Source organism: Hyaena hyaena, unplaced genomic scaffold (genome assembly GCF_003009895.1).
Source record: "Hyaena hyaena isolate Hyena2069 unplaced genomic scaffold, ASM300989v1 scaffold_310, whole genome shotgun sequence".
Classification (NCBI taxonomy): domain Eukaryota; kingdom Metazoa; phylum Chordata; class Mammalia; order Carnivora; family Hyaenidae; genus Hyaena; species Hyaena hyaena.
Genome location: NW_024080940.1, coordinates 350,043 through 364,532, shown reverse-complemented (window position 1 = coordinate 364,532; position 14,490 = coordinate 350,043). Strand labels below are relative to the sequence as shown.

General features: G+C 41.2%; 1 protein-coding gene across 2 annotated transcripts in view; it reads left to right on the top strand.

The window, feature by feature from the left end:
* ADAMTS12 (ADAM metallopeptidase with thrombospondin type 1 motif 12) overlaps positions 1-14,490 on the top strand; it is a 301,553-nt gene that overhangs the window by 225,527 nt on the left and 61,536 nt on the right. For both annotated transcript variants that reach the window (XM_039248274.1, XM_039248273.1), the window contains exons 15-16: positions 9,098-9,342; positions 12,232-12,370. In XM_039248274.1, the coding sequence (XP_039104205.1) occupies positions 9,098-9,342; positions 12,232-12,370 (384 nt within the window). The remainder of the gene's footprint in view (positions 1-9,097; positions 9,343-12,231; positions 12,371-14,490) is intronic.

The window sequence follows — 14,490 nt, the reverse complement described above, 5'->3', positions numbered from 1 at the left end:
TTTCTTTTATTGATATGATGTATCACATTGATTGATTTGCTAATGTTGAACCAGCCCTGTAACCCAGGAATGAATCCCACTTGATCTTGGTGGATGATTCTTTTTATATGCTGCTGGATTCGATTTGCAAAGATCTTGTTGAGAATTTTTGCATCCGTATTCATCAAGGATATTGGCCTGTAGTTCTCTTTTTTTGCTGGATCTCTGTCTGGCTTGGGAATCAGAGTGATGCTGGCTTCATAAAATGAGTCCGGGAGTTTTCCTTCGATTTCTATTTTTTGGAATAGCTTGAGAAGAATTGGGATTAATTCTGTTTTAAATGTCTGGTAGAATTCCCCAGGGAAGCCAACCTGATGTCCCTTCCTAATCCACACCCCGCTGTTCCTTTCCCATGATGACCTTTCACAGGGTTTCTTTGTGCAGCTCTGGGCTACTAATGATCCTCAGGAGTGAAGAGCTCACCCTCATCCCCAGTCAGCTATGACCTCTGCATATTTGTTTTTAGTTAAAACTGCCGGTCCCATGGCACCAGTGGTGATTTATAGCTGAAGGGGTCTTGGGAAGGGCTAAGTTAGGTGCAGAGATGATGAAGACAACTCAGAGTATCATAGTTTAGGCTCCCACAGAAATGCATTGAGTAAGAGTTTGGTACAAACAGTTTATTTGAAGGTCAGGGGATCCTGGGAAATGCCCGCAGGGCATGCAGGAAGTGAACCGGGGAAAGGAGGGGAGCCAAGAAAGGGTGTGTCCATAAGCCAGTGAGCATTACATGGGAGCCAGTATAGAAATTGTATATGAAAGTTTTCCCACCCAAGGGGTAAAGGAGCTGAAACAGTGTATGCCAGCTCCCACCGGTCACTGCTTGAGGCTTCTTGCGGAAGGGGACAGTTAGGTTGTTAATTCTCTGGATTCCAAAGAAATCTGGGTTTTGGGAGTAGGGAGTCCAGTGTGCAGTACCCAGGTAGGTCCTGAGAAGAGAGGGGCAGTGTCTACACTGTAATGACACCCAGGGTAGGAAGTGACAAGGACCCCCAGAGGTAGTGGGTCACCCTTTTCCGGGGTCCCAACAAAGCAATACGTCCCTTTAAGACTTGCTCACCACCCAGGATGAAGTAACTGAGTATGCCCTCAGGTGTCAGGAGCATTGACTACATGCTGTATTGGTCCCTAGTACACATAACAGTGGGTGACCTGAATGTGTTTAATTTCCACACCTACTCTTTGATCTTTGGCTATTGAATTAATCAGGCTATATTGTAAAGTGAAATAGTTGTCTTGCCCTTTAGAATTATCATTGAAGGATTTTATTTTATGTCTATTTTATGGCTTTATTATGTATAAAATGAATCTTCTGCATTACTTGAATGTGAATGATAACCCAGTATGTCTTAGGCTAATGATCAAGCATCCTATGATAGTTAATATTTATTCAATCTTATAAAGTTGTTATGTAAACATTTTCCAGGATTTGGATGTGACCTTATTTACTTGGATTATAAAGTGACTCTTAAAATCATGTTTCGACACTGAGCCTCAGTATTAATTCTTTATCTGTAGAGGCTCATATCTTTGGCTTCAGATATGCTGTGTTCTAACACTATGGTAACTCCTTTGAAAAGGAGAATTTTCATTCTTGAATCTCCACCACTTAAACTTTTAAATAAGCTCTTAGAAAATCAGGCTTTAGTTCTGGGTTTTTATCTCTACTCTGGTTTCTTGGGAGTGAGGAAAAGGACCAGAAGCATCTTGAGCCTCCCTCCCACCCTCACACCTGCCTTAGAGACCTTGATACCACTGGCCATGTGCCTAGAACTGAGCATTTGGTATCCCCTGTGCCTTTGGTTTTCATTTCTCCTTCCCTCATTTGCTTCCCAGAGGACTTCTGATGGCTCCTGGCACCTAGGGAGGGATGTCCACTTTATTTTTTTAATGTGTTATTGATTTTTTTATATATATAGAGAGACTGACAGACAGAGTAAGAGCAGGGAAAGAGCAGAAAGAGGGATACACCGAATCCGAGGCAGTTTCCAGGGTCCGAGCTGTCAGCACAGAGCCGAACACGGGGCTTGACCTCATGAGCTGTGAGATCATGATCTGAGCCCAAGTCAGACGCTTAACTGACTGAGCCACCCAGCCGCCCTGTCCACCTTAGATTGTACATATCCTGACAAAGCCTCTAAGCCCTCTGGCCTGCTACCCCCCAGCACAGTGGGAAAATCCAGCCAGATCTCACTCTGGACTCTGCTGACACCCAGCTGGGTGGTCTGTGTTCCTTATACCCACCAGGCATTCTGCAGGCCCCACCTTTGCTGTGTGCCTAATAAAGCTGGATACATCATAAAGACCCTAGCTGCCACCACCTTTCCTTGGGAGTGAAGCCAAAAAGTGATGCAAAACTATGTGAAATGGAGTTAGATTACATTGGGCTGATTGATTAATCCAAGGGCCAAAGTCAAAAGACAGAACTTAACATCCTCTTTTTGAAGACACCCAAGGAATAGTTAGTTATTTTCTGTACTTACTTACTTGTATTGCTGCCTTACTTCTCTTTCTGATGTATTCTTTCTTTCTAGTGCAGTTATAAACTGAGGGATGAATTGCCTTTTAGGCTCTATCACCACCTTGCCCAACCCCAACTCAACAAACATTATTTATATCTATAGGATGTATTCAGTAAGCACTTATATAAATTCAAATGAAAAATGCTTTTCTTAAGGTTGGTTCCATATTCCTTTGACAATAAAGAAAACCAAATCATTAACAGTTATGTTGATGGAATATCTGAATCAGATATTTTCCCTCCGTGATACCCTGCCTGTGGACTTATGGTTTAACTGTAGCTCCTTTTTTTTTTTTTTTAACGCGAATTGGTACAATATTGCATGTGTAATTTGGCCACTCTCTGATTCTGGTCCAAAGACATAAATCTCAGAATCTTTACCTTCTTATGCATATCCTGAAGTATTCTTTTCTCCTTGTCTCTCCACCCAGAACTGGGAGAACTTTGGTGGCTGGCAGTGATTGGCTTGAGGGGTTCCCTTTGTAACTTCATCTCTCTGGTCAAGAGGGTGTCCTATTTGCCTTCAAGAATTTGTGACACATGGTGAGTCCTTATGGAGGACTATTCCCAGAGCAAGTATGTTTCTGCAGTTAGTTACATGGGAGCTGTGGTTGGAGATGGCTTTGTTATCCCAGCACTTAGGCATCAAATCTCCAGAGCCTTGTTACAGGCTCTTGTTACAACCACGATCTTGAGAGCAAAACCAAAATCTCCTTTCTGAGAGAAGTAAGCAACCATAAGACAACACTAGAAAACCAATGAAGTTGGGCAATGGGCACGACTAGCATTTGAGGCAAGATCATCTCTGTGACTAGGAAGTAATGGGAATATGAAATCAGTCACCAAGAAGAATTCAAAAATCTTTCAAACCTTGCATGACCTAACTGATGCATGTGCCTGCCTGTGTTCTCCTCCCTTCTTGCTTTACTTTGGCTCATAGCTCTCTTTTAACAGAGTAGGTTTAAAACAAAAATATAGGTGGAGAAGTCTGCATTAGAGATGTTCATGATAATCAGACCCACTTTCTCCTCCTCTCTGGCCATGACTATGGAGGTATGAAATATTAGCCCTGTCCTTTTGTATGAAGGAAAGAAAGAAAGAGGATAATGGATGATGTGGAATTAAAATAGGCTGAGAGGCAAGACGCCAGGTACTGGTCTAGTTTGCCATTGACCATGGGGAAGTCACCCCTTTGGGCCTCCATTTCTGAGGCCATTTTCAACCCAGTCCAGCATTTTTTGTCTTCGCCCTGCTCTTAGCCCTAAGGGTGATGCTATGTTTATTGACATCTAAGTGTTGAAGTTGGGCAGAGTCTCCGGGAGAAGATGTCTTTATCCATGGCCTTCTTGGGCTGTCCCAGCAACTAAGTCCTTGCCTATCTTTGTGAAGAGGAACTCACTCAGTAGATTTGATGCTGTGTGCCACATGGCAGCATCATATCATGCCTTTCCATTAGTGTCACACTTGAGGAACATTAGGCCCACTTTCTTGTAGACCCTCCATAATAGTTTCCATTTCCTCTCTTGGAGAAAGAAAAAGGAATTGGCGTGTTGGCGTAGTGCCATGGTTACTGTGAGTAGAAGTGCTTGAAATTAAAGAACTTAGATCCAGAGACAGTGAACTGTGTACAGATATCATCAGCTCATTCATTTATTCATTCACTCTATTACTTGAGAAACATTAATTGAGTACCTGTTGTGTACAAATGCATTTGCATATCTGTTTAGTGGGTTTGATGCATATACTAGAGTTTTTATAATTCTCTTGGCATAATATTTAAATTAATTAAGCTTCCTCTGAGATTCATCACAATTTCATTTTCACAGTTAAGCATGTTGAAAAAAAATCTGCAGTCTAGAAAGCAGGGAAAGACACGGAAAATTTCTTCTAGAAACACTTGTTGTCAGTATCCACCCCTTTAGGAGATTTGTGGAATGGAGTAAGTGGAGCTGCTGCCTGGAATTATGCCTGAACCTGGACTTATGCCTGGAATTATGCCCACCCACTTCCTGCTCCTGTGTTTATGTGCTCTGTTCTTCCAGCAGTAGCTCCCAAGTGTCTGCCACTGATCTTTTTGGTTGGATTAAATTCACCTAGAGTTAAGAATTGACACCTATTCCGGGGCGCCTGGGTGGCTTAGTCGGTTAAGCGTCCGACTTTCGCTTAGGTCATGATCTCGCGGTTCGTGGATTCGAGACCCGCATCGGGCTCTGTGCTGATTGCCAGCTCAGAGCCTGGAGCCTGTTTCAGAGTCTGTGACTCCCTCTCTCTCTGACCCTCCCCTGCTCACGCTCTCTCTCTCTCTCTCTCTCTCGTAGAAATAAATAAAACATTAAAAAAAAAAAAGAGAATTGACACCTGTTCCAAGTTATGTTAAGATTGCTGTCTTGATCCCATAATGAGGCGTATTCTGGGCTTTTTCTTGGGGCCACTTAGTTTCTGTGACTGAAGAAGTGCATGAATGAATGGAGCCCATCAGCAACACCTCAACACAGGTTAGGGGGCTGTGACAGCAGTGTGTGTGCAAGCTCGATCCAAGTCTGGGCAGTGAGAAGGAAGAGTCACTTTTAGGAACAAATGACATGGCCTTATGACGCAAAGTTGCTCCTATGCCATTCTGCAAGGTTCAGTTTGTTTGCTGTTGACATAAGAGAGAATAAGGTCCATTCTATGATTTTAGGTGGGGGAATGACATGACGGGGTCAGTGTCATAGAAAGACTGGTTTGCCAACAACATACGCAATTGCCTGGGACAGGGGAGCCCAGTGCTGGAAGATGAGTCCACATGGACAACATCAGACCCTTTTCTTAGAAAGAAGCTGAGGCAGAAGGTAGTGCATAATAAAAAGAGGGGACGTGGCTTTCTTGAAATCAGAATATCACCTTACTCGGAGGCTGTCCTAGATCATGTTTTCCAGGAAATCCCAGGCTGGAAGGAACGAAGGGGAAGGAGGGTGGCTGGACACTCTACTTGACAGTTTTGTATCCAGAGATACACTCAGGGCTGCCATCCTTTCCCAGAAATATTTAGGGTCAGGAAACCTCTGTCAATGTCTGTTCCCTCATCTAGGTTTCCTTTCCCCTGGCTTCTCGCAAGAGGATTGTGGTTGCTCATGGTGTTTTCCAAGGTTCTGTTGCTCTTATAACCCTCTTTTTGAAATAATTGAAGCTAAAACTTTCAACCTGCAACAAGGCAGTTTGGCTTCTCAGAAGATCTGCAGGTCATATTTATGGGTAGTTCTTCTTCCTCATGTGGGGGCAGGAAAATGCAGGTCAAATGCAAATGACCTGTACCTGACCCTGATGTGTCATCGCTGTCAAGGCAGGCATCAGGAGATGGACTGGCCTTTCCCAGGAGCCTCTTCACGTTACACCATGAGATTTGGGCCTGCAGTGAAGATTGTCTTGCTTGCCGCAAATTGACAGCATAAATCTTAAAAAAAAAAAAAAAAAGAGGAACTGGTGTTGTAGATAAATTGTCTGGGTTTAATTGTATGACCTTGTTATGAGCACATTTTTATTAGAAGTGACAGACTAGAAACCAAATATGCTACTGGGTAAATTCTGTTTTGTGAATTGCAAAGAACAGTTGGATAAGGTGCACTTGAGCACCAAGAATCCATTGTGTCTCTTAGAATGATGGTTTTGGAAGTGGGTCCAGTCTTCTGCCCCATCCTCAAAGGCCCTGAGTATTCTTTCAGCTCAAGGTGCTCAGGACTCAGTGATAGGCTGGTCTCTCCAGGTGATCATGGGCCCAGAGGGTCCTACTCTGAGGTCAAGATTACGTTTTCCTACTTTCCATTTTCTCAGTATTGTGCCCATACTGACTAATGTTTACTAGGGAAGGTGGGAGAAAGCGACTTTCTGAATGAATATATTCACTTTTCTTAGTACTTTGGAAATAATCTTACCAACCCTGAAAGCCTCCCTTTTGACACAGGCTAAATGTCTCAATAACTTTCCACCTTTACTTTTAAATATGATTCTTATTTCTGTAAAGAAGACCCTTGAGGATAAGATACTCTGGAGGAATCTCTTCCTATATACCACAGTTTCTTATAAAAAACAGTATATTAAGAGTTGATTAGCAAACCCTGGTTATAGGTATATGTACTTTCAACCTAGGTGTATGATGTGGCATAGGTTTCTTCTTTGTATGGAAATCCGGTTTTCTCATTTGATGAACAGAAAGGCTTATAGCCTTTCCATTTAATGTCCATTGATAGCAGATTAGTTAAATAAATGGGTTTATATCATTTTTGCAGTTGTTGAAATGCTTAAAAGATATGGAAAGATATGTAAGGTATATTAAATTTAAAAAGCAATAGTTGGAATAGTTCATATAGTATGATCCCACTTATTTAAAAAATTACGTGTATATGTGCTTATACAGGCAAAGAAAGATTTTGGAAGAGAATCAAGGATACTTGTTCACTGTAATTGTCTTTGGGACATAAAACTGGGGGTGAAGGGAAATTGAATCTTTTACTTTTCATTTCATACTCTACTCAAGTGTGGGCTTTTTTTTTTGTCATGTGCAAAGGGGTCTGGTGGATATGTAGTGGTTCTTTTGAACTCCAAGTTACTATAATTTTATCCTTTGGCTTTTGCAAATATGTAGTACAAATAAATATGCATTACTTTTGCTCATGGCTAAATCAATCTCGGTTTACATCTGTGAACTGCCTGTAGACTGTTGAGAAGCAGCACATATATTCACTGAAACCTTTTATTTTAAATTGGATGTACCTCTCCTTTGAAGTTTGCAGAATTTGCCATGATAAATATTTCTAATTTTGGATTTTCTTTCTTAAGTGGAAGATAAAAAGCAAACTCTTGCATTTTTTTCCGTCTAGTTTCCATTGTTTATTTTTGAGGGGGTGGATTGTTTTGCTGTTTGTCTGTAAACAGAGGAGATAAGGTGGTTGTCCTGCTGTATGATGCCAGTGAGGTTTGTGCATGAGTTCCGCTCTGAGAAGGGAGGCAACATCCCAAGTCAGAAAGTGGCTGTGGGTCACAACACTCCAAAGGTGTTTCAGAAAATTGCATTAGCCACACTTAAGATGTGTTGAATATTTTCCCAGAGCTACTTGTACATTTGTAGTTTTAATCAGCTGTTTCAGGCAAGTATTGTGAGGGCCAAATGGAATTTAATCAGGTGCTACAAGACCTGCATTTTGGTCTTGCTGGATGGTAGCTGTCAGTTTGAAAACTGGAGCTGAGGTTGTTGGCCTGGGCTTCTAACCAAATCATTCCTGCTGGCCAGCCCAGGGATTGTAGCTCCCAGGACCCCCTGCTATTTTAGTATGGATGGAGAAGGAGCAGTCAAGGCACATTTAGGTGATGGAGATGCAGGTTTGCTTGGGGCCAAAAAACCTAGTGCATATCCAGTGGAAAATGACCAGGATGATCAAAGCCTTAAGATCAAATTTTGAATGGAAAGCTTAAAGGAACAAAGAATGTTTCTCTTAGAAAAGAGAAAAATAAATGAATATCAGAGCTGCCAGCAATGTCAGACACCATCTATTCAATCCACTTCATTGTGCAGATGACATTCCAAGAAGTTAAAGAAGTGCAGGGAAGTCGTAGAACTCATTCGTGGTGATGCAGAAGCTAGGACTCAGGTGTTCTGACCCTCCCTGCCCCTACATGTTTGCATGCCATCCCCAAAGTCCATGTTCTTTCCATTCTATCACACTGATGGTTTCTTAAGAAGCACAAATAGGATAAATGCATAAAGTGCTTAGCACAGAGTCTGCCAAAGAGGGGAAACCATTATGTGTTAATTCTTTCCAGTATACAAGGATAGGACAGTAGCTAGAATTGATCATCATCTTTAAATGGATGCCTTCTGTGCTTTGAGTTGGAGTAGAGCAGATGAGAGTAAGTTCATATTACAGCAAAACATAAAAAAATAAGGGGAAAAAAACCCTTTCTAATGACTAGAATTGTCCAGCAATATAAAAAGCTGAACTCAGAGCTGAGTTTCTCATCACAAGCTACATTCAAGAGCGCCAGGTGGCAAATCAGTCCGTGATTCCCCTTGGGATTCTCTTAATGAGTTTAAGCTATGATTAGATTATTTCTAAGAGTCTGTCTTTAACTTGGAGGCAGTGAGGATAAATGAGCAGAAGGATGTATCCAGTGTAATGCTGAAAAAATTAATCTGATAGCAGCAACAAATGGGGGAGCAGAAATGCTGATGGAAGCTAGTTAGGGGCTGTAAATATTTGAACTACCAACTTAAAATCACAGAAAAGTCAATGCTGGAACAACCACAAATGCTTCATAGTCCAGTCTGCATTTATTTGACCTCTTCTCACAAAACTATGTATATACTGAGTCACAGAGCCCCTGGGAATTCTTCTCCTGGCCAAGCTCTTTAAAATTCCCCATGACTAATGTATCTACTAATCCCAGTGACCACCCAAGAGGAAGGCAAGGGCACTAAATCATGGAAATGAATGATGGAGCAGAAACAGATTGTGTTCAGCTAAGCTAGTGTGCCTCTTTCATTATTATGTCTTCTCTCCTTAGGTTATGTTGACATTGGACTGATTCCGAAAGGAGCAAGGGACATAAGGGTAATGGAGGTCGAGGGAGCTGGAAACTTCTTGGCCATCAGGAGTGAAGACCCAAAAAAATATTACCTCAATGGAGGATTTATTATCCAGTGGAATGGGAACTACAAGCTGGCAGGGACCATCTTCCAATATGACAGGAAAGGAGACCTGGAGAAACTGATGGCCACAGGTCCTACCAATGAGTCAGTGTGGATACAGGTAATGCAGAAGGGAAGGCAGCTGCTGATACACACATTACTTAGGACCTTTATGATGTTCTTTTCCAAGGTATTTGCTCTGGGACATTAATTAAAAATACTTAAAACTTTTAGCAAAGAGCAAGGAGGAAAGCAAGATATTACTTATGCTGTTAATCCTTTATTGCCTAGCAATTTCTGAAACCCTAATGATAGGGTCCCTAACATCATCTAATGAGAGTTTTGAGTTCAGTTTCCACTATGGTTGACATAAGCTGTTTATTCGCGGGTGTTTCTTGGGTATAAAAAGTATGCTGTCAGTCTATGTCAGTGTGGCATGAGTTTCAAGTGGCTTCCCCACAGTGGTGATGGACTGACATGGTTTTTTCATATGTTATCAAGTGCTTGTCCTCAGGCAAGGGGTTTGACTTTGTGAAATTCTTGGGGGAGAATGGAGTTAGAATGTAGTATGCACTCCTTAAAGGCACAAGTGATTTGTCTTTCATGTTAGCAAAGAACTATAGAAAAAGGAGTGGATTATACCAGTAGAAAAAAGACAGGTTGGGGATGACAGATGGCCCAAGAGAAAGTCAGATATAATTATATTCAGAAGTTAGGAGGTAATTGCAGAGCCAGAGATCAAAGCACTCATAAAAACTGCAGGTCAACAGCAATAGCACTGCTAGGAATTTACCCAAGGGATACAGAAATGCTGAGGCATAGGAGCACTTGTACCCCAATGTTCATAGCAGCACTCTCCACAATAGCTAAAACATGGAAAGAGCCTAAGTGTCCATCAACAGATGATTGGATCAAGAAGATGTGGTTTATCTATACCACGGAATACTACATGGCAATGAGAAACAATGAAATCTGGCCATGTGTAGCAACATGGATGGACCTTGAGGGTGTTATGCTGAGCGAAATAAGTCAGGCAGAGAAGGACAAATATCATATGTTTGCACGTATAGGAGGATTAGGAGGAACTTGACGGAGGAACAAGGGGGAGAAGAAGGGCGGAAATGGTGGGGGAAAGGGAGGGAGGCAAACCATGAGAGACTCTTGAATGCTGACAAAAACTGAGGACTGATGGATGTGGGGGGGGGGGGGGATGGGCATGGAGGAGGGCACTTTGGGGATGAGCACTGAGTGTTATGTAGAAACTAATTTGACAATAAACTATTTGTAAAAAAAAAAAATGATTGAGAAGTCTTGGTACACTTAAATAGCTAAGCAGTAACATGTTGTGTATTCAAAGATTCTTAAAACTTATTAAAAATCACTCGATACATAAAAAAAAAAAAAAAAAAACTGCAGGTCAAGGCTTGACAGCTATGATTCACAAGCGTCTAGAGACCTGACATCTTACCTGCTACTTGGCAAAGGATTTATATATAAGAACCCCAAACTCATGGAGCAACCTATCCACCAGTTTTAAATGTGTGGTAAGTAGATTACCTGTAGGAGAGGGAAGTGAGGCGAAGGTCCCAAGAATGGTATGCTTTGCCTAAAGCCCATGACCATTTTTCTCACAGAACTATATGCTTTAAAGAAATTAACTCACCTGAGAGCTAGAGAGGAGTGTCATAAGGTAACAGCAATAACAATAATAAAAAAATAATATTTATTGAATGTTAACTACGGGGGCGCCCGGGTGGCTCAGTCGGTTAAGCGTCCGACTTTCGCTCAGGTCATGATCTCGCGGTTCGTGGGTTCGAGCCCCTCGTCGGGCTCTGTGCTGACTGCCAGCTCAGAGCCTGGAGCCTGTTTCAGAGTCTGTGACTCTCTCTCTCTCTCTCTCTCTGACCCTCCCCTGCTCACGCTGTCTCTCACTCTCTCTCTCTCTCTGCTAGAAATAAATAAAACATTTAAAAAAATTTTTTTGAATGCTAACTACATGTGAGGCACTATTCTATTCTTATCTTTTTTAAAAGATTTTATTTTTAATCTGTACACCCAATTTGGACCTTGAATTTATAACACTGAGATCAAGAGTTACATGCTCTACTGATTGAGGCTGCCAGGTACCCCCTATTCTAATTTTTTTAAGGTTTTTCAGTTTTCAGAGACAGAGATAGAGCATGAGAGAGGGGAGGGGCAGAGAGAGAAGGAGACACAGAATCTGAAGCAGGCTCTAGGCTCCAAGCTATCAGCATAGAGCCCAACACAGGGCTCAAACTCATGGACTGTAGATCATGACTTGAGCTGAAGTTGGACGCTTAACCTACTGAACTACCCAGGTGCCCTCAATTCAGTTCTTATCCAGTCACTTTACATTTATTTACTTATTCAAGTTTCACAACACCCTTATTAGTCATGCTATTATTATCCTCACTTTGTAAATGGGGGAAACTAAGGCACAAAGATATTAAGTAACTTACCTATAATCACAAAGTTATTAAGTACATAAGGGTACAAGGTGACTATCAGTCTATTGTTGGAAAAGACACTATCGCCATTCCCTCAGAGCAATCTCCGTAAGATTAAATCTCCATGGGAATTCAGCCAAGAAATAATTGAATGGAGATTAGTTAGAGATAAAGATACAGATGTAGATAGATAGATAGATAGGCAGATAGATAGGTAGATAGATAGATAGATAGATAGATAGATAGATAGATAGATGATAGATATAAATATAGATAGATAACTATAGGTAGACATAGATATAGACATACATACATAGATATAGATAGACATAGACATAGATAGATATAGACATAGATATGGATAGATGGGTAGGTGGAAGTAGAAGTAGAGGTGGAGATATATGCATTTATTGGCATCTGTTCCAGTGTATGTCTTCATAACTACTTTAAGATGATGGGTGTTCTGTAGCGTTTGTTATTACAGCACTGTGTTTTTTAATATAAAGTCATGACAGTGATGTCAACCCTCTATTGCCTTTTAGCTTCTGTTCCAGGTGACTAACCCTGGCATCAAGTATGAGTATACAATACGGAAAGATGGGCTTGACAATGACGTGGAAAAACTGGTGTACTTCTGGCAGTATGGCGCCTGGACAGAGTGCAGCGTCACGTGTGGGACAGGTGAGAGACAGCCGCTGTGTCCATGAATCTGTGTCAGCTTCAGAATGGGCCATGGAGGCAATCTGAGCTGGTGGTTCGTATTCTGTGCCCATAGGTCTGCAGGGTTCCACAAACATGGCCCAGGGGAGTGAATATGCTGGTCACGGTCTAAAGAGAGGGTCAGCTTTTCTTTATCAGCTTTATATACTTGTTTTGTTCATGAAGGCTTTGTTTGAAAAAAGGGTTGCATGTCTTGTTTTGTTGGTTTTTTTTTTTCAGATTTATTGTATAAAAGTGACACATAACCTTGTGTAAATTTAAGGTGTGCCTGATTGTTTGATACACCTGCATATTGTGAAATGTGTACCACAATAAGGTGGGCCAACTGTCACCCCACAAAGTTACCTTTCTGTGTGTGTGGTGAGAACATTTAAGAACTGCTCCCTTAGCAACTTTCAGGCATACAATAAAGTATTACATGTGTTTTACTTTTTTAATGTTTATTTATGTATTTTTGAGGGAGAGAGAGAGAGCACAAGCTGGGGAGGGTTAGAGAGAGGGAGAGAATCCCAAGGAGGCTCTGCACTGTCAGCACAGAGCCCAACGCAGGGCTCCAGATCACGAACCCTGAGATCAACACCTGATTTGTGCTGTGATCGTAAAGATGAGGTGCATCCTCTTAGCTAGGAAGTGAGATAGCCTTACCAAATGTGCATCAGACATTTGGTTTCGATACAGCCTGATCTTTAAGCAACACCTTGGCTGGCTTGGACAAATGTCATTCTGGTTATGAAACCTTAACAGGAACTCTCAGGGAGCTGTTGCAGTGTCCACGTGCTCACCTGAATCTCAGCCACATGCCTATTTGAGCGACAGTGAGCTCTCTTACTCTGGCAGAGAAGAAACACAGCACATCTCCTCTCATGCTGTCAGACATAGAGGGTGAAATACTAATATTCCCATAGGACACACATGGCTCAATATAAAGATGGGAGCCTGCCTGAAACACTGGATCTGTCAACTATGTACTTTTAATTTCTTTGAGTTAAAACTGTCTATATTATAAAAGTAGGTTTAAAATATTACTGAAAAATTAGAAATAGAAAAAGTCACCACCCTGACACAATGCATTTTTGTACTTTGCTTTTTTTGCCTTGCAATATTCTTTTTTCTAGTCATAGATGTATACAGTTGTGGGCATATGGATGTTTCTGTACATATACACATGCTTTCACTCAATGCCATTAACATGGGTACCTTCCCACGTGCTGCTCAGTCTTGGTAGCTATTTTTTCTTTCTTTTTTTGTTTTTTTGGATACATTATATTCCATGGCAAGACAAAGCAAAATGTCTTTTAGCCAATTCCTAGTTGATCATCATCTTCTGATGAACATTTTAGGCCCATGTAAAGAATGATTTCATTAGTGTCAATTTGTAGATGGAATTTCTAGGTTCAAAGAGAATAAATATTGGGGCACCTGGGTGGCTCAGTGGTTGAGCTTCTGATTTCAGCTCAGGTCATGATCTCACGGTTTGTGAGTTAGAGCCCTGTGTCGGGCTCTGTGCTGACAGCTCAGAGCCTGGAGCCTGCTTTGGATTCTGTGACTCCCTCTCTCTCTGCCCTTTCCCCTCTTATGCTCTGTCTCTCTCTCTCAAAAATAAATGAATAAACACTTAAAAAAAGAACATAAATGTTATGGCAATGTTAAGAAACTTATTACCAAATTGATTCCCATAGTAAGAGTTGCAAACAGGTAGTAGTAATCATTTTATTTTATTTGTCTTGTTTTGTTTTTATTATTATTGTATTATTTTAGCTTTACATTTTTTCACTGGGAAACATTACAAATGTCCTAGCAAAATGGAGAACATAACAACAAACTCTTGCATGCCAAACTCTTGCAAACTCTTGCAAACTCTTGCTCAGATCTTACCATTACTCATCCTTATTTCAATCTTCATTTTTAAGGAAAAGAAATTGCACAGATACATGTGATAAGCACTCCCTGACTCCATTCCCTTTTCTTTTTCCCCAGAGTTAACCAGGGTCATGAAACCAGTATTTATTATTCTCATGCATGTTGTTAAATGCTCTTATTATACATGTGAAGACTCATACACATTAAAAATATTGTTTCTT